The following is a 19,760-nucleotide window of genomic DNA, read 5'->3' as shown; positions in this document are numbered from 1 at the left end:
TCCTACAGTCCTACAGACAGTCCTACAACATAACGACCCCTCTTGTATCTAAATCTGAAAATATGTGGCGGCAAAAGTTGTAGAAATAAAACAACCATGAAACATTTATTTTAAAACTTTTGTGATATACTGAAAATATAATAAAGCAAACTTCCTTTCTGTTGTAAAGGCATTAGTCTCTATTATGTATATGTGATTTCATGAGCATGAGCGAACAATCCTGTAAATAAAGAAAGCAAATTTATTTTATTTTTTTTATTTTCAGTGCATTTAAAAGCTTATAATTATGCGGTTTTTATATTTGTTTTATTTTCTACTTTTTAGTAATTTAATTCACTTCTCGTAACTCATTCGATATATCGCGGGTACTTAACCTTGTCATCTCCCCTTTTAAATTTGGTAATCCTTTAATTAATTTAATGACTGATTAAAATTATTTTACGTAGTCCTACAAGACAAATATACCTGTAAAGCTAAAGAAAGTCGTAGAATCTAAATTAACAAAGTTTACTCCAACTTACAGAAGGACAGACAGACAGAAGGACAGATAGAAAGAAGGACAGACAGAAAGGCAGACATTGCAGGGGCGTAGCGAGGGGGGGGCGGAGGTGCGGACCGGGTGACACCATTTAGGGGGGTGACACCAAGGCACAAAAATAGCAAAATATAGAGAGAAAAATGATAATTACACTTAATTAAGCGATTAATTCGAGTGTTAGTCTTTTAAGAGGTGCAAATCGAAAGTTTGAGGGGGGGGGGGGGGGGGGAAGGGGTGCAAATCGAAAATTGAAAGTTTGTCCCCGGGAAGGGTCGCTATGCTTCTGGGGGGTGACACCATTAAGTGCCGCACCTGGTGACACCCGACCTCGCTACGCCACCGAGACTGTGTGAACGAAATCAAATATTGATGTTATAAAAAGATTTTAATTTTAAGTGATCTTGATGACGACACCATCTCCAGGGTTCAAGGTCAACTGGCTGAGCGTGACCCTTGACCCCTTGCTGAGTGACGTGTCGACGTTTCCGGTGTTGCTGACCACAGTGCCAGAGGCCGAGTTGACGACGCTGTAGTCGTCTGTTGACGGACTTTGGCCGAAGTTGATGGCCACCAGGTAACGCGCGGACCTGCAAGAGGACAAATATTAGGACAAATGGTAGGACAAATGTTAGGACAAATGTTAGGACAAATGTTAGGACAAATATTAGGACAAATGTTAGGACAAATGTTAGGACAAATGGTAGGACAAATGTTAGGACAAATGGTAGGACAAATATTAGGACAAATGGTAGGACATGTTAGGACAAATATTGATGGCCACCACAGTTTGAGAAATGTGTTCGTGAAAAAGTGTTCAGTTGTTTAACGTTAATTTCTAGCGATACAAGTAAACAATGACATCCCCACGTCACCCCCCCCCTCGCCGCCGCCCACCTTAAAACTTAAACTTACCCGAATGATCTGGTGTAGGACAGGATGTTGTCGTTGGTGACCACATCGACGTTGATGTCGCCAAACTTGAAGGCGTCCAGTTGTCTGAGGGCGACGTACTCTTTGTACAGGTTCAGGTGGGACTGGGGGTCAGCTTTCTCATTCTGGGGGTAGAGACAAACATTCTCAGGGGGGGTGGGACTGGGGGTCAGCTTTCTCAGTCTGGGGGTAAAGACAGAACATTCTCAGGGGGGTGGGGGTCAGTCTGGGGGTAAAAACAGATAGGTGGGACTGGGGGTCGGCTTTCTCAGTCTGGGGGTAAAGACAGGTGGGACTGGGGGTCAGCTTTCTCAGTCTGGGGGTAAAGACAAACAGGTGGGACTGGGGGTCGGCTTTCTCAGTCTGGGGGTAAAGACAGGTGGGACTGGGGGTCAGCTTTCTCAGTCTGGGGGTAAAGACAAACAGGTGGGACTGGGGGTCGGCTTTCTCAGTCTGGGGGTAAAGACAGGTGGGACTGGGGGTCGGCTTTCTCAGTCTGGGGGTAAAGACAGGTGGGACTGGGGGTCGGCTTTCTCAGTCTGGGGGTAAAGACAGAACATTCTCAGGGGGGTGGGGGTCAGTCTGGGGGTAAAAACAGACAGGTGGGACTGGGGGTCGGCTTCCTCAGTCTGGGGGTAAAGACAGACAGGTGGGACTGAGGGTCAGCTTTCTCAGTCTGGGGGTAAAGACAAACATTCTCAGTTGGAGAGGTGGGGGGGGGGGGGCGTGATGACAAAACATTCTGTCAGGGGGGGGGGTGGGTAAAGACAGAACAACCTCAGTTGGAGGGGGGGGGCGTGAAGACAAAACATTCTTGGTCGGTGAGGGGGTAAAAACAGAATATTCTCAGTAAAGCACATTACATAGTTGGGTTTGAATGGGACAAGAAGTTTACATATATCAGAGTTACCTCGCTTAGTCCCATCTTGCTAAACTGTATAGAAGTACCGCTATTTCACTTAAGTATCTGACTTACGTCGTCGTTATAGCGAGTCTTTATCTGATGTACCTCGACCTTGAGGAGAGTGTAGTTGTCCTGTACCTTGACGTTATAGCGAGTCACTGAACTATATGACGTAACTCGACGTTATAGCGAGTCATTGAACGTACCTCGACGTTATAGCAAATCACTAAACGTACCTCGACGTTATAGCAAGTCAATGAACTTACCTCGACGTTGAGGAGAGTGTAGTTGTCCTGTACAGGCAGCCAGGGCTTCGAGCCGTTGGTAAACCCGGCCTGGCTGTCAGCTGACCACTGCATGGGGGACCGGACCACGTCACGCGAGTAGATCATGTAGCGGTCCTGAAATAGAAATGTAGGTCAGGAGACGCTCCTGAAACAGAAATGTAGGTTAGGTGACGCCCCTGAAACAGAAATGTAGGTTAGGAGACGCTCCTGAAACAGAAATGTAGGTCAGGAGACGCCCCTGAAACAGAAATGTAGTTCAGGAGACGCCCCTGAAACAGAAATGTAGGTCAGGAGACGCCCCTGAAACAGAAATGTAGGTTAGGAGACGCCCCTGAAACAGAAATGTAGGTTAGGAGACGCCCCTGAAACAGAAATGTAGGTCAGGTGACGCTCCTGAAACAGAAATGTAGGTCAGGAGACGCTCCTGAAACAGAAATGTACTTCATATAACTGATCATAAAAAGTTTAATTAGGTCAGATAGGGTTAAAAACAGCTTGCTTTTGTCTAATGTATTAAAAGAAAACAAACAAGATAAGGAAATGAAAACTAAGGGAAATAACAAGTTAGAGGGCATAAAGCTGAACATTTGAACATAGGTCAGAATGTGGACATTTGCTTGCCATTTTTGTTCGGAGCCCTACTGTCGGTGCGAAGCTTCGAGATGAAAACTTTTCAATATGTGGCCAGACTTGGTCAATTTCCACATCCCACCCCCTACCCCTGACAACAACCATGGCCCTACTGACCGGGCCAGCGTTGATGGCCCACGGGTCCTGAGATTGCTCATATGTGAGAGTTATCTCCTCCATGCCGATCTCCTCGCCGTAGTAAGTTGTGGGCGTGCCCTTCAGCGTCATCAACAGCAGGTTGAAGGCGTTGATCAGTTGCCGGCCATATTTGTTGGCCACCCTCTTACGGTCGTGGTTGCCAATCTAAAAAAAAAAAAAACTTGTTAATTAGCTTCATTAAGCTAAATGATTTGGGTGATTTTTTTTTTAAATTAACAGCAGCGCAATTTACCACATTTGTCTAGCACAATGTACGACCAGCGTACATCTTTCTTTAACAAATACATTTCTCACTTTAAGGACGGCCAAGAAATACATATGTCACCACAATGTACGGCCAAGAAATACACATCTCACCACAAAGGACGGCCAAAACATAAATATCTCACCACAAACGACGGCCAAGACATAAATATCTCACCACAAAGGACGGCCAAGACATAAATATCTCACCACAAAGGACGGCCATGACATAAATATCTCACCACAAAGCACGGCCAAGACATAAATATCTCACCACATAGGACGGTCAAGACATAAATATCTCACCACAAAGGACCGCCAAGACATAAATATCTCACCACAAAGGACGGCCAAGACATAAATATCTCACCACAAAGGACGGCCAAGACATAAATATCTCACCACAAAGAACGGTCAAGACATAAATATATCACCACAAAGAACGGTCAAGACATAAATATCTCACCACAAAGCACGGCCATAAAATAAATATCTCACCACAAAGGACGGCCAAGACATAAATATCTCACCACAAAGAACGGTCAAGACATAAATATCTCACCATAAAGAACGGTCAAGACATAAATATCTCACCACAAAAGACGGCCAAGATATAAATATCTCACCACAAAAGACGGCCAAGATATAAATATCTCACCACAAAAGACGGTCAAGACATAAATATCTCACCACAAAGGACGGCCAAGACATAAATATCTCACCACAAAAGACGGTCAAGACATAAATATCTCACCACAAAGGACGGCCAAGACATAAATATCTCACCACAAAAGACGGCCAGTAAGAAGCCGGCATGTGCCTGTACTCCTGAGAGATGAGTCCCATCATCTGGCTGGCATTTAATGGCACCGTCAGACTGTCCACGAGGTCCATGTTGAAGGGGTGGGCCCCGTACTCCGCCATCTTGCCTCGCTCCTCAGACGTCGTGTACAGTTCCAGCACCATAAACCTGACAGAACAGCAACAAACCTGACACAGAACAGCAACAAACCTGACACACAGAACAGCACCATACCTGACACGGAACAGCAACATACCTGACACAGAACAGCAAAAAACCTGACACAGAACAGCAACAAACCTGACACAGAACAGCAACAAACCTGACACAGAACAGCAAAAAACCTGACACAGAACAGCAACAAACCTGACACAGAACAGCAACAAACCTGACACAGAACAGCAACAAACCTGACACAGAACAGCAACAAACCTGACACACAACAGCAGCAAACCTGACACACAACAGCAGCAAACCTGACACGGAACACAACTCACTCTGGTGTTTCCATCTTTAAACCCCGCCCATAAGACCACCACCCCCACCCAACCCCCCACTCCAGCCCCCACCCACCTGTCCTTGTTGTCCAGTATGTCCATGCTGTCAAAGACACTCTGCCAGCACCCAACCCTCCACCCCAGCCCCCACCCACCTGTCCTTGCTGTCCAGTATGTCCATGCTGTCAAAGACACTCTGCCAGCACCCAACCCCCCACTCCAGCCCCCACCCACCTGTCCTTGTTGTCCAGTATGTCCATGCTGTCAAAGACACTCTGCCAGCACCCAACCCTCCACCCCAGCCCCCACCCACCTGTCCTTGCTGTCCAGTATGTCCATGCTGTCAAAGACACTCTGCCAGCACCCAACCCCCCACTCCAGCCCCCACCCACCTGTCCTTGCTGTCCAGTATGTCCATGCTATCAAAGACACTCTGCCCCCACCCACCCACCTGTCCTTGTTGTCCAGTATGTCCATGCTGTCAAAGACACTCTGCCCCCCCCCCCACCCACCTGTCCTTGCTGTCCAGTATGTCCATGCTGTCAAAGACACTCTGCCCCCCCCCACCCACCTGTACTTGCTGTCCAGTATGTCCATGCTGTCAAAGACACTCTGCCAGCGAACTAACTCGTCCTTGACCTCGGGCAGCATGTCTGTGTAGAGGGGCGTCAGGTAGTTCCAGTCGTCCTGAGATTTGGACAGGTGTGTTACGTTAGATTCACCTGTACAGGTGTGCTAAGATAGACTCACCTGTACAGGTGTGCTAAGATAGACTTACCTGTACAGCTGTGCTAAGATAGACTCACCTGTACAGGTGTGCTAAGATAGACTCACCTGTACAGGTGTGCTAAGATAGACTCACCTGTACAGGTGTGCTACATTAGACTCACCTGTGCAGGTGTGCTAAGATAGACTCACCTGTACAGGTGTGCTAAGATAGACTCACCTGTACAGGTGTGTTAAGATAGACTCACCTGTATAGGTGTGCTAAGATAGACTCACCTGTACAGGTGTGTTACGTTAGACTCACCTGTACAGGTGTGCTAAGATAGACTCACCTGTACAGGTGTGCTAAGATAGACTCACCTGTACAGGTGTGCTAAGATAGACTCACCTGTACAGGTGTGCTAAGATAGACTCACCTGTACAGGTGTGCTAAGATAGATTCACCTGCACAGGTGTGCTAAGATACACTCACCTGTACAGGTGTGCTAAGATAGAGTCACCTGTACAGGTGTGCTAAAATAGACTCACCTGTACAGGTGTGCTAAGATAGACTCAGCTTTATAGGTGTGCTAAGTGGACTCACCAGTACAGGTGTGCTAAGATAGACTCACCTGTACAGGTGTGCTAAGATAGACTCACCTGTACAGGTGTGTTAAGATAGACTCACCTGTACAGGTGTGCTAAGATAGACTCACCTGTACAGGTGTGCTAAGATAGATTCACCTGCACAGGTGTGCTAAGATACACTCACCTGTACAGGTGTGCTAAGATAGAGTCACCTGTACAGGTGTGCTAAAATAGACTCACCTGTACAGGTGTGCTAAGATAGACTCAGCTTTATAGGTGTGCTAAGTGGACTCACCAGTACAGGTGTGCTAAGATAGACTCACCTGTGCAAGTGTGTTAAGATAGACTCACTAGTACAGGTTTGCTAAGATAGACTAACTAGTACAGGCGTGCTAAGATAGATTCACTAGTACAGGTGTGCTAAGATAGACTCACATGTACAGGTGTGCTAAGATAGACTCACTAGTACATGTGTGCTAAGATAGACTGACCTGTACAAATGTGCTAAAATAGACTCACTAGTGCAGGTGTGCTGAGATAGACACCGGTACAGGTGTGCTGATATATATTCACATGTTCAGGTGTGCTAAGATAGACTCACCTGTACAGGTGTGGTAGAATATCACCTGTACAAGTGTGCTAATGCTAATATAGACTCACATGTACAGGTGTGCTAAAGTAAAACTCACAGGCGGCACAGGTTTGCCCGAGGGCGGGTTGTCCGTCAGGTTGGCAGCCTCATAGAGGTCAGCTATGGCATCCATGCGCAGCCCATCTATACCGTGGTCAAGCCAGTACCGAATGGCCAGCTGGGGGTGGGAAATGGGGAGATAATATAGCAATCAGTTAGCAGTGTATAATGAGAAAATCACCTTGCTGCTGTCCCGTCCCCCCGTCCTCAACATTCAGTGTAAAGCCACGTCCCGAGGGACTCATCATGATCCCCACTACCCAGGGGACTCACCATGATCCCCACTACCCAGGGGACACACCACCCAGGGGACTCACCATGATCCCCACCACCCAGGGGACTCACCATGATCCCCCACCACCCAGGGGACCACCCAGGGGACTCACCATGATCCCCACCACCCAGGGGACTCACCATGATCCCCACCACCCAGGGGACTCACCATGGTCCCCACCACCCAGGGGACCACCCAGGGGACTCACCATGATCCCCACCACCCAGGGGACCACCCAGGGGACTCACCATGATCCCCACCACCCAGGGGACTCACCATGATCCCCACCACCCAGGGGACTCACCATGATCCCCACCACCCAGGGGACTCACCATGTTCCCCACCACCCAGGGGTCTCACCATGATCTCCTCCACCCAGGGGACTCACCATGATCCCCACCACCCAGGGGACTCACCATGATCACCACCACCCAGGGGACTCACCACCCAGGGGACTCACCATGACCCCCACCACCCAGGGGACTCACCATGACCCCCACCACCCAGGGGACTCACCATGATCCCCACCACCCAGGGGACCACCCAGGGGACTCACCATGATCCCCACCACCCAGGGGACTCACCATGTTCCCCACCACCCAGGGGTCTCACCATGATCTCCTCCACCCAGGGGACTCACCATGATCCCCACCACCCAGGGGACCACCCAGTGGACTCACCATGATCCCCACCACCCAGTGGACTCACCATGATCCCCACCACCCAGGGGACTCACCATGATCCCCACCACCCAGGGGACTCACCATGTTCCCCACCACCCAGGGGTCTCACCATGATCCCCACCACCCAGGGGACCACCCAGGGGACTCACCATGTTCCGCACCACCCAGGGGTCTCACCATGATCCCCACCACCCAGGGGACTCACCATGATCCCCACCACCCAGGGACTCACCATGATCCCCACCACCCAGGGGTCTCACCATGATCCCCACCACCCAGTGGACTCACCATGATCCCCACCACCCAGGGGACTCACCATGATCCCCACCACCCAGGGGACTCACCATGTTCCCCACCACCCAGGGGTCTCACCATGATCCCCACCACCCAGGGGACCACCCAGGGGACTCACCATGATCCCCACCACCCAGGGGTCTCACCATGATCCCCACCACCCAGGGGACCACCCAGGGGACTCACCATGTTCCCCACCACCCAGGGGTCTCACCATGATCCCCACCACCCAGGGGTCTCACCATGATCCCCACCACCCAGGGGACTCACCATGATCTCCTCCCTGACCTCCGGGTTCCTGTAGTTGAGGTCTGGTTGTTCCGGCACAAAAGAGTGGAAGAAATATTGGCGCCTCTCCTCTCTCCAGGTCCAAGCTGACCCACCAAACACGCTCAGCTGGGCAGAGAGAATTGTCTTAGTGGGGCATTGGGGGGGGGGGGGGTTACACAGCCAATCAAGGTTGACCGTTGGTGAGAAATGACAGACTAAAGTAAAGAATAGTCTGATTCCCATTGGGTATGTTTTACCCACATATGAATCGGTCCGGGACCCCTAGTTCAGCTTGTAGAGGCTTGCCCAGACTTAACGTTAATTTAACTTGGAGGATCCTAGATACGGCCAGTTGGCCAAGCACGCCACTGGCCACAGAAAGTGAGAGGATTATGTGGTTCATACTTCTCAAATCACGTGATCAAAATAACAATTGAATAAAGAAAAGATTATTCTAATTGGTCAGAAAAATAATGGACATCTAGACAGTAGCGTAGCGAGGGGGGGGGGCGGGGGGGGGGGGACATATGTCCCCGGGCGCCGAGCTTAAGGGGCGCCAAAATGGGTTGGAAAAATAAATTGAAAGGTTGAGGGGGGTGCAAATCAAAATCTCGAGGGGGGGGGGTGCAAATTGAAAGTTTGAGGGGGGGGTGCAAATCAAAATCTCGAGGGGAGGGGGGGGTGCAAATTGAAAGTTTGAGGGGGGGGTGCAAATCAAAATCTCGAGGGGGGGGGGGTGCAAATCGAAAAGTTTGTCCCCGGGCGCCGGGAAGGGTCGCTACGCCTCTGCATCTAGAAAAGGGCAAGAGCCCTATCTTGTCATATGGCTCATACAAGGGCCCTTGTTTAAGCGCTAGGCTGATGATGGATTTAATTGTTGCATGCACAAGGTGAGGATATGAAGGCATGTCTATCTAACGTCACAGAGTATGGAAAGTCGGTAACAGGGCATTTCCCCCCTGTCAATTACCCCCCGGATATTTCCCCCCGACATTACCCCCAGAGTAATTACCCCCCCTGTCAATTACCCCCCTGTCAATTACCCCCCAGTCAATTACCCCCCGCCCAGTAGGACATTACCCCCCCCCCCCCCCGACAGGGTTAGAGTTAGGGTTAGGGATAGGTTTAGGGTTAGGTTTAGGGCTAGGGTTAGGGTTAGGGTTAGGGTTAGGGTTAGGGTTAGGGTTAGGGCTAAGGGTAGGGCTAGGGTTAGGGGTAGGGTTAGGTTTTAGGGCTAGGGTTAGGGTTAGGGTTAGGGCTAGGGCTAGGGTTAGCGTTAGGGTTAGGTTTTAGGGTTAGGGCTAGGGTTAGGGTTAAGGTTAGGGTTAGGTTTTAGGGCTAGGGTTAGGGTTAGGGTTAGGGTTAGGGCTAGGGTTAGGGTTAGGGTTAGGTTTTAGGGTTAGGGTTAGGGTTAGGGTTAGGGCTAGGGCTAGGTTTAGGTTTAGGGTTAGGGCTAGGGTTAGGGTTAGAGCTAGTGTTAGGGTTAGGGTTGTGTCTAGCTTTGGTTTTGGTTTTGTGTGAAGTTTTAGGCTAAGGTGGATGCTTAGGTTTTGGTCTTTTTCTTAAGGTTTGGATTAAAGTTGTATATAGGTATAAAATTCTAGTTAGAGTTAGGATTTTAACTTGAGAGGAGGGGGAGGGGGTGTAATTCCCCGGGGGGGGGGGGGGGGTAATTGACAGGGGGATAGTTGACAGGGGGTAATTGACAGGGGGGTAATTGCTCCGGGGGTAAATACGGGGGGGGAATGTCCGGGGGGGGGGAATATCCAGGGGGTAATGTCCTGTAGCCGGAAAGTCACAGAACCAACTTCACAGTTTTCTCTTAGTCTCTAGAGGTCAAGTGACCTTACCCAGTTGTTAGGCGGCAGTCTCGTGCCGTTTGCCGCCAGCTTGCCGTCGTGCCAGATGTAAAAGTCCGTGTACTTGCCGTCACGCTTCAGACTTCTCTGGAACCATTCATGCATATCGCTGGTGTGGTTCGGCACAAAGTCACACAAGATCCTCAGACCTAGACAAAGTCACACAAGATCTTCAAAGTCACACAAGATCTTCAAAGTCACACAAGATCCTCAGACCTAGACAAAGTCACACAAGATCTTCAAGGTCACACAAGATCTTCAAAGTCACACAAGATCTTCAAAGTCACACAAGATCCTCAGACCTAGACAAAGTCACACAAGATCTTCAAAGTCACATAAGATCTTCAAAGTCACACAAGATCCTCAGACCTAGACAACGTCACACAAGATCTTCAAAGTCACACAAGATCCTCAGACCTAGACAAAGTCACACAAGATCTTCAAAGTCACACAAGATCTTCAAAGTCACACAAGATCCTCAGACCTAGACAACGTCACACAAGATCTTCAAAGTCACACAAGATCCTCAGACCTAGACAAAGTCACACAAGATCCTCAGACCTAGACAAAGTCACACAAGATCTTCAGACCTAGACAAAGTCACACAAGATCCTCAGACCTAGACAAAGTCACATAAGATCCTTAGACCTAGACAAAGTCACACAAGATCCTCAGACCTAGACAAAGTCACACAAGATCTTTAGACCTAGACAAAGTCACACAAGATCTTCAGACCTAGACAAAGTCACACAAGATTTTCAAAGTCACACAAGATCCTCAGACCTAGACAAAGTCACACAAGATCTTCAAAGTCACACAAGATCTTCAGACCTAAACAAAGTCACACAAGATCTTCAAAGTCACACAAGATCCTCAGACCTAAACAAAGTCACACAAGATCTTCAAAGTCATACAAGATCCTCATACCTAGACAGAGTCACACAAGATCTTCAGACCTAGACAAAGTCACACAAGATCTTCAAAGTCACACAAGATCTTCAAAGTCACACAAGATCTTCAGACCTAAACAAAGTCACACAAGATCTTCAAAGTCATACAAGATCCTCATACCTAGACAAAGTCACACAAGATCTTCAAAGTCATACAAGATCTTCAGACCTAGACCAAGTCACACAAGATCTTCAAAGTCATACAAGATCTTCAGACCTAGACAAAGTCACACAAGATCTTCAAAGTCACACAAGATCTTCAGACCTAGACAAAGTCACACAAGATCTTCAGGCCTAGACAAAGTCACACAAGATCTTCAAAGTCACACAAGATCCTCAGACCTAGACAAAGTCACACAAGATCTTCAAAGTCACACAAGATCCTCAGAATAAGACAAAGTCATACAAGATTTTCAGACCTAAACTTTGCCATAACTTATGAAATGACTCATGACATGACTTATGACATGACTTATGACATGACTTATGACATGACTTATGACATGACTTATGACATGACTTATGACATGACTTATGACATGACTTATGACATGACTTATGACATGACTTATGACTTACCCAGTTTCTTGGCCTCTGCCACCAAAGTCCTAAAGTCATGAATGTCACCGAAAATGGGGTCAACATCTTTTTGATCGCTGATGTCATAACCAAAATCTTTCTGGGGTGACTTGTAAAATGGACTGATCCAAAGTGTCTCCACCCCCACGTACTTGAAGTAAGGCAGCTGGGAGATGATGCCTGGGGGGAGGGGAATAATTAGCTTGATTAGAATTTTTAAATCACTGGTGTTTTAGTCTTACCTTTACTGTGACCTGTCATAAAGGTCACCTGTCTTAAATTGAAGGTCACATGTCTTACCTTGAAGGTCACCTGTCTTACCTTGAAGGTCACCTGTCTTACCTTGAAGGTCACCTGTCTTACCTTGAAGGTCGCCTGTCTTACCTTGAAGGTCACCTGTCTTACCTTGAAGGTCGCCTGTCTTACCTTGAAGGTCGCCTGTCTTACTTTGAAGGTCACCTGTCTTACATTGAAGGTCACCTGTCTTACCTTGAAGGTCACCTGTCTTACCTTGAAGGTCACCTGTCTTATCTTGAAGGTCACCTGTCTTACCTTGAAGGTCACATTTCTTACCTTTACTTTCGTACCTTGAAGGTCACCTGTCTTACCTTGAAGGTCACCTGTCTTACCTTGAAGGTCACCGACGCCGTCACCGTTTGAGTCCTTGAATGACCTGGGGTAGATCTGGTAGATGACCGTCTGCTTCCACCACTCCATGGGGGGTGGGGTCGGGTCGGGGTCGTCCACGAGGAACCCATGTAACCCCGCGACCAGAACTATATTTAGAACACAGAGCTTAAATAGCCGCATCATCGTCATGTGCATGGTGCGAACAAAACTGTTGGAGCTGGGAGCTTATCTGTCTGACCTTGAAGCTGGGAGCTTATCTGTCTGACCTTGGAGCTGGGAGCTTATCTGTCTGACCGGCTTAGATCTGCATGCCTGATCGTTCGCTACAGAATGCTTAAAGTGCAGGGGAGAAGTCGGTTGTTGTAAGTGGGTTGTGGGGTTGTGTGTGGTGACACAGTCACGTGACTGTAAAACACACATTCACGTGTGTGTGTGTCTTTATGCTGTGTGCTGAGTTGTGCTGACCACTTTTTGACTTAACAACTACACAGTCAACACGTTCAGTCTCTAACTAGTACATCGCGAAGTTTCATTCAATTAGTAAAATTAAAAAAATTCCTACTGCGACTTAACATTTCAGCATTTACAAACATCTTGTTTATGTACTTAATGATTTTTGAAGGAAAATAACACCACCATCCGTAAACTAATTTCTACTTTACCATTGCCACTCCCAACCCCCCTAAGTGGGGTAGAATTTTTTTAGACGTCGATGGACAAAGATGTCAGATTGTAAATACATCTTAGTCAAAGACGTCACTGTTTGAATATCTCCTTGAAAAAGACGTCTACTTTTAAAATAAAACATCACCATCTGAAGACGTCACTTGTGAAATTCCTTACCTGCTAAAGACGTCAAACATCGGTAAAAATGTTTCATTTAGTTTCTGTAAGCGTTGAAGACGAAATCAAATACGCTGTAGCTTTCTAATATAATTAAACTAATTAGTTCGCGAATGTAATTGTTGCTCTCAGTGGGAATTTCCCGTTTCAAGTGACCTACTCATGTAGCCAGTAGCCAGATAAACGAGTTGACCTACCAATGTAGCCAGTAGCCAGATAAACGAGTTGACCTACTAATGTAGCCAGTAGCCAGATAAACGAGTTGACCTACTAATGTAGCCAATAGCCAGATAAACGATTTGACCTACTAATTTAGCCAGTAGCCAGATAAACGAGTTGACCTACTAATGTAGCCAGTAACCCAGACAAACGATTTGACCTACTAATGTAGCCAGTAGCCAGATAAACGATTTGACCTACTAATGTAGCCAGTAGCCAGATAAACGAGTTGACCTACTAATGTAGCCAGTAGCCAGACGAGTTGACCTACTAATGTAGCCAGTAGCCAGATAAACGATTTGACCTACTAATGTAGCCAGTAGCCAGATAAACGAGCTAGCTTATCTTTCAGCTGTCGATAGACAAACACGACAGACAGACACGACAGACAGACACGACAGACAGACACGACAGACAGACACGACAGATAAGAAAACTCTCCCACTTTCCCCTCCACCCCCTCCTTCCCCCCAAATAAAAATGAGAGGTTAATGCCGTTATAGAAAATGCACAGTACAAAGTAGATGGAAATTGTTTAATGACATTTTAAAATGATAATTTTAAAAAAAGTTGTGACAAATTTATAACTTGATGACGACACCATCTCCAGGGTTCAAGGTCAACTGGCTGAGCGTGACCCCTGACCCCTTGCTGAGTGACGTGTCGACGTTTCCGGTGTTGCTGACCACAGTGCCAGAGGCCGAGTTGACGACGCTGTAGTCGTCTGTTGACGGACTTTGGCCGAAGTTGATGGCCACTAGGTAACGCGCGGACCTGCAAGAGGACAAATGTTAGGACAAATGTTAGGACAAATGTTAGGACAATTGTTGGGACAAATGTTAGGACAAATGTTAGGACAAATTTTGGGACAAATGTTAGGACAAATGGTAGGACAAATGTTAGGACAAATCTTAGGACAAATGTTAGGACAAATGTTAGGACAATTGTTGGGACAAATGGTAGGACAAATGTTAGGATAAATCGTAGGACGACTGTTAAAACAAATGTTAGGACAAATGTTAGGACAAATGGTAGGACAAATGGTAGGACAAATGGTAGGACAAATGGAGAAATGTTAGGACAAAGTTTAGGACAAATGTTAGGACAAATGGTAGGACAAATGGTAGGACAAATGTTAGGACAAATGTTATGACAAATTTTAGGACAAAAGTTAGGACAAATGTTAGGACAAATGGTAGGACAAATGGTATGACAAATGTTAGGACAAATGTTAGGACAAATGTTAGGACAAATGGTAGGACAAATGTTAGGACAAATGGTAGGACAAATGTTAGGACAAATGTTAGGACAAATGTTAGGACAAATGGTAGTACAAATGGTAGGACAAATGTTAGGACTTTTTTTCCTGTGACTTTTTTCCTGTGACTTTTTTTCATGTGACTTTTTTCATGTGACTTTTTTACTTTCTCGTATATACGAAGTATAGAGAAAGTATTGTAATCGTGCACAAAAATCACTAGAAATTTTAACAATTTTCACCGTATTACACCTCAGTCTTTCATCACATCCGAAGTATAGAGGACTTATTTTAATCGGGCAAAAATTATCAATCCAGATTTATAAAAATTAAGAGGTTTTATGCGTAATCCAGTCTAAAAAACTGGGGTTTGCAATTCTGTCCGTATGTCTGTGTGTGTGTGTGTCCGTGTGTAAACACGATAACTTGAGTACCGTTACAGCTAGGTTGATGAAATTTCATATAAAAGTATTTTATCAAAATCGTAGATCCGTATCAACTTTTGAGCGATTTGAGATAACCGGAAGTGGTACTTTTTCTACTTTGAATTTTTCAAAAGCCTATAACTTGAGTACGATTTCAGATAGATAAATGAAATTTCACATGTAAGTAAAAGATCTAATTCTCTACCTCCTGTTAAATTTTGAGTAATTTCCGTTGAATGGAAGTAGTAATTTACGCTACTTCGGATTTCTCAAAAAACTAATGTAAATTTTTAAAGTACTAATAATATTGCGCACTATTATGCACTTTTTTATTTGGCGTTCACTTGGTGTGCAATTCTTTTGTCTACGAGATTTTATTCTATTTTTAAAACTTTAAGTATTTAAAATGGATTAAAAATCATCTCTATAGCCCGAGTTCCCATCCCCTGTTGTTTTATATAAGAATATTCGAGAAAGTTTAGGGGAGATCACTCCCGGTTTATTTCTGTGGTTTTTTCCTGTGTTTTTTTTTCCTGTTACTTTTTTCCTGTGACTTTTTTTCATGTGACTTTTTTCCTGTGACTTTTTTTCATGTGACTTTTTTTCATGTGACTTTTTTTCTGTGGTTTTTTTCCTGTGTTTTTTTTCCTGTGACTTTTTTTTCCTGTGACTTTTTTTCCTGTGACTTTTTTCCTGTGACTTTTTTCCTGTGACTTTTTTCCAGTGACTTTTTTCCTGTGACTTTTTTCTTGTGACTTTTTTCCTGTGACTTTTTTTTCTAGAATCCAGTAGCCAACAGTTACAATAGCCAATCAACAGCCACCATTTGAGCGAGACAACAGAAAATCTTACCCGAAAGATCTGGTGTAGGACAGGATGTTGTCGTTGGTGACCACATCGACGTTGATGTCGCCAAACTTGAAGGCGTCCAGTTGTCTGAGGGCGACGTACTCTTTGTACAGGTTCAGGTGGGACTGGGGGTCAGCTTTCTCAGTCTGGTGGTAAAGACAGAACATTCTCAGGGGGGTGGGGGTCAGTCTGGGGGTTAAAACAGACAGGTGGGGGTGGGGGTCAGCTTTCTCAGTCTGGGGGTAAAGTCAGAACATTCTCAGTGGGGGGTGGGGTGGGGGGGTTGAAGACAAAACATTCTCAGTCGGAGGAGGGGGGGGGGGGGTAAAAACAGAACATTCTCAGCCATAAAGAGAAACTCATTCCGTCTCAAGACAAGCTGGTTTCAAATAGGAATTTGATCAGGGAACTGGCCTCGAACTATTTGACGTACCTCGACGTTATAGCGAGTCATTGAATTTACCTCGACGTTATAGCGAGTCATTGAACATACCTCGACGTTATAGCGAGTCATTGAACTTACCTCGACGTTGAGGAGAGCGTAGTTGGCCTGTACCTCGACGTTATAGCGAGTCACTGAACTTACCTCGACTTTATAGCGAGTCATTGAACGTACCTCGACGTTGAGGAGAGTGTAGTTGGCCTGTACCTCGACGTTATAGCGAGTCATTGAACTTACCTCGACGTTATAGCGAGTCACTGAACTACATCGACGTTATTGCGAGTCATTGAACTTACCTCGACGTTGAGGAGAGTGTAGTTGGCCTGTACCTCGACGTTATAGCGAGTCATTGAACTTACCTCTACGTTGATGAGAGTGTAGTTGTCCTGTACCTCGACGTTATAGCGAGTCACTGAACGTACCTCGACGTTATAGCAAATCACTAAACGTACCTCGACGTTATAGCGAGTCACTGAACGTACCTCGACGTTATAGCAAATCACTAAACGTACCTCGACGTTATAGCGAGTCACTGAACGTACCTCGACGTTGAGGAGAGTGTAGTTGGCCTGTACAGGCAGCCAGGGCTTCGAGCCGTTGGTAAACCCGGCCTGGCTGTCTGCTGACCACTGCATGGGGGACCGGACCAGGTCTCTGGACACACTCAAGTAGCGGTCCTGGGGAGGGAATCACGTGGTTTACAGGTCAGAGGTTGTGACACGTTGGTGTCAAGGGAGGGGAGGTGGGAGGGGGGATGACATGTGAGATGACCTACTTTTGATGACATGTGAGATGACCTACTTTTGATGACATGTGAGATGACCTACTTTTGATGACATGTGAGATGACCTACTCTAGATGACATGTGAGATGACCTACTTTTGATGACATGTGAGATGACCTACTTTTGATGACATGTGACAAAATGTTAGGGGTTGGGGTGGGGTAATGATGACACCGCCGGTAGACTCCAGTTTTTCCAACACACCTCTCGCCCAGACCCAACTTTAGATTTATTTCTAACGTTTACACCTGCAGCTAACCCCTGACCTTTGGTGTGCACACGTGATCGTCTTGATCAAACCGTGCTCACTCCAAGTTGAGGCCAAACTTTCATGCTAGAGTTTACCAGCCTTTGATACATTTTGGTGCACAGACATAACTCTCCCTGCACACCCCACCCCTCACCACCCCAATAGCCAGACTTAACGGCTCCCAACCCCTCACAACCACCATGGCCCTACTGACCGGGCCAGCGTTGATGGCCCACGGGTCCTGAGATTGCTCATATGTGAGAGTTATCTCCTCCATGCCGATCTCCTCGCCGTAGTAAGTTGTGGGCGTGCCCTTCAGCGTCATCAACAGCAGGTTGAAGGCGTTGATCAGTTGCCGGCCATATTTGTTGGCCACCCTCTTACGGTCGTGGTTGCCGACCTGAAAGTTCCCGGAAATAAATTCTCTATTCACTTTTTACTCTGTCAACACAGAATTGTGTCAAACTAAAATCATAGTACGAAGCTTGGCCAGAAGGCCTCTTGTCACTTGGCCAACAGGCCACTGGCCACTCACCACAAAACTTGGCCAACAGGCCACTGGCCACTTACCACAAAACTTGGCCAATAGGCTACTGGCCACTCGCCACAAAACTTGGCCAATAGGCTACTGGCCACTCGCTACAAAACTTGGCCAATAGGCTACTGGCCACTCACCACGAAACTTGGCCAATAGGCCACTGGCCACTCACCACAAACTTGGCCAATAGGCCACTGGTCACTCACCACAAAACTTGGCCAATAGGCCACTGGCCACTCACCACAAAACTTGGCCAATAGGCTACTGGCCACTTACCACAAAACTTGGCCAACTGGCCACTCACCACGAAAGTTGACCAACAGGCCACTGGCCACTCACCACGAAACTTGGCCAACAGGCCACTCACCACAAAACTTGGCCAATAGGCCGCCGGTTTGTTCTTGTACTCCGGCGCGATGAAGGCCATGATCTGCCTGCCAGAGAGCGGCACCTGCAGACTGTCGACCATGTCCATGTTGAAGGGGTGGGCACCAAACTCCGCCATCTTGGCCCGCTCGTCTGAGTTGGTATACACCTCCAGCACCATAAACCTGTGGGCAGGTAGTGAGGGCAGGTAGTTAGGGAAGGTAGTTAGGGCAGGTAGTGAGGCAGGTAGTTAGCTGTGTGGGCAGGTAGTGAGGGCAGGTAGTTAGGGAAGGTAGTTAGGGCAGGTAGTGAGGCAGGTAGTTAGCTGTGTGGGCAGGTAGTGAGGGCAGGTAGTTAGCTGTGTGGGCAGGTAGTGAGGGCAGGTAGTTAGGTGTGTGGGCAGGTAGTTAGGTGTTGTCAGGTAATTTGGTGAGGACAAAAAGGTGTGGGCAGGTACTTAATGACACGTCAGTTGACCTACTCTAGATGACATGCCAGTTGACCTACTTTTGATGACATGTCAGTTGACCTACTTTTGATGACATGTCAGATGACCTACTCCCGATGACATGTCAGATGACCTACTCCCGATGACATGTCAGATGACCTACTCTAGATGAGATGTCAGATGACCTACTATAAATGACATGTCAGATAACCTACTCTAGATGACATGTCAGTTGACATACCTTTCTTTCCCGTCGAGTTTATCCAAGCTGTCAAACACGCTCTGCCAACGGATCAGCTCGTCTTTAAGCTCCGGCTGTAGGTCAGTGTACTGGGGGATCAGCGAGAACCAGTCGTCCTGGTCAGGGGAACAGATGGGGAACATTTCATGTGGGGAACAGATGGGGAACATTTCATGTGGGGAACAGATGGGGAACATTTCATGTGGGGAACAGATGGGGAACATTTCATGTGGGGGAACATTTGATGGGGGGAACAGATGGGGGAACATTTTATGTGGGAACAGATGGGGGAACATTTTATGGGGGGACCATTTCATGGGGGGAACAGATGGGGAACATTTTATGTGGGAACAGATGGGGGAACATTTTATGGGGGACCATTTCATGGGGGGAACAGATGGGGAACATTTTATGTGGGAACAGATGGGGGAACATTTTATGGGGGACCATTTCATGGGGGGAACAGATGGGGAACATTTTATGTGTGGGGGGGGGGATTCAAAACAAGGCCAACTACTAATGTTAGCAATGGCCAGAAACTATCGCTAACAATGGCCAAAAATATAGACGGAATTAGGTAGTAG

At 47.0% G+C, this 19,760-nt stretch overlaps 2 protein-coding genes across 4 annotated transcripts in view; both read right to left on the bottom strand.

Moving 5' to 3' along the window:
- Nucleotides 1-904: 904 nt before the first annotated feature.
- On the bottom strand, nucleotides 905-12,838 carry LOC131937163 (maltase A3-like). 2 transcript variants are annotated; one of them, XM_059294381.1, is made up of 12 exons: nucleotides 12,808-12,838; nucleotides 12,513-12,751; nucleotides 11,884-12,063; nucleotides 10,346-10,503; nucleotides 8,496-8,621; nucleotides 6,973-7,092; nucleotides 5,562-5,677; nucleotides 4,478-4,661; nucleotides 3,407-3,592; nucleotides 2,639-2,773; nucleotides 1,451-1,593; nucleotides 905-1,125 (listed from the first exon to the last, which is right to left on the bottom strand). In XM_059294381.1, the coding sequence occupies exons 2-12, from the start codon at nucleotides 12,706-12,708 to the stop codon at nucleotides 930-932; spliced, it is 1,740 nt and encodes a 579-aa protein (XP_059150364.1). In that variant the 5' UTR covers nucleotides 12,709-12,751; nucleotides 12,808-12,838; the 3' UTR covers nucleotides 905-929. The 2 variants fall into 2 exon arrangements, with proteins under 2 accessions (XP_059150364.1, XP_059150355.1); XM_059294372.1 differs by lacking the exon at nucleotides 12,808-12,838 and having other exon boundaries at nucleotides 12,513-12,773.
- A 1,258-nt stretch (nucleotides 12,839-14,096) lies between these two features.
- The window catches only part of LOC131937151 (putative maltase), a 17,046-nt gene continuing 11,382 nt past the window's right edge, over nucleotides 14,097-19,760 (bottom strand). The window contains exons 6-12 of one of the 2 annotated variants that reach the window (XM_059294361.1): nucleotides 19,177-19,292; nucleotides 18,489-18,672; nucleotides 17,798-17,983; nucleotides 17,125-17,226; nucleotides 16,909-16,941; nucleotides 16,111-16,253; nucleotides 14,097-14,349 (exon numbers count right to left, since the gene is read on the bottom strand). In XM_059294361.1, coding sequence (XP_059150344.1) covers nucleotides 14,157-14,349; nucleotides 16,111-16,253; nucleotides 16,909-16,941; nucleotides 17,125-17,226; nucleotides 17,798-17,983; nucleotides 18,489-18,672; nucleotides 19,177-19,292 — 957 coding nt within the window. In that variant the 3' untranslated portion in view covers nucleotides 14,097-14,156. Of the gene's footprint in view, nucleotides 14,350-16,110; nucleotides 16,254-16,908; nucleotides 16,942-17,091; nucleotides 17,227-17,797; nucleotides 17,984-18,488; nucleotides 18,673-19,176; nucleotides 19,293-19,760 lie in introns of both variants that reach the window. The other variant, XM_059294352.1, reaches the window with a different exon arrangement.

Source organism: Physella acuta, unplaced genomic scaffold (genome assembly GCF_028476545.2).
Source record: "Physella acuta isolate Inbredline_101_S28 unplaced genomic scaffold, ASM2847654v3 ptg000017l, whole genome shotgun sequence".
In the NCBI taxonomy this organism is placed as follows: domain Eukaryota; kingdom Metazoa; phylum Mollusca; class Gastropoda; family Physidae; genus Physella; species Physella acuta.
The sequence above is the reverse complement of the archived record's forward strand: the minus strand, read 5'-3'. Positions and strand labels throughout refer to the sequence as shown.

Excerpts from the sequence above, each read along its gene's own strand:
- LOC131937163 (XM_059294381.1), bottom strand. The coding sequence starts at position 12,708 with ATGCACATGACGATGATGCGGCTATTTAAGCTCTGTGTTCTAAATATA. Across the intron at positions 12,064-12,512 it reads CGGCGTCGGTGACCTTCAAG|GCATCATCTCCCAGCTGCCT; the intron begins GTAAGACAGGTG and ends CCCTCCCCCCAG. Across the intron at positions 2,774-3,406 it reads GGGCCATCAACGCTGGCCCG|GACCGCTACATGATCTACTC; the intron begins GTCAGTAGGGCC and ends TTTCTATTTCAG.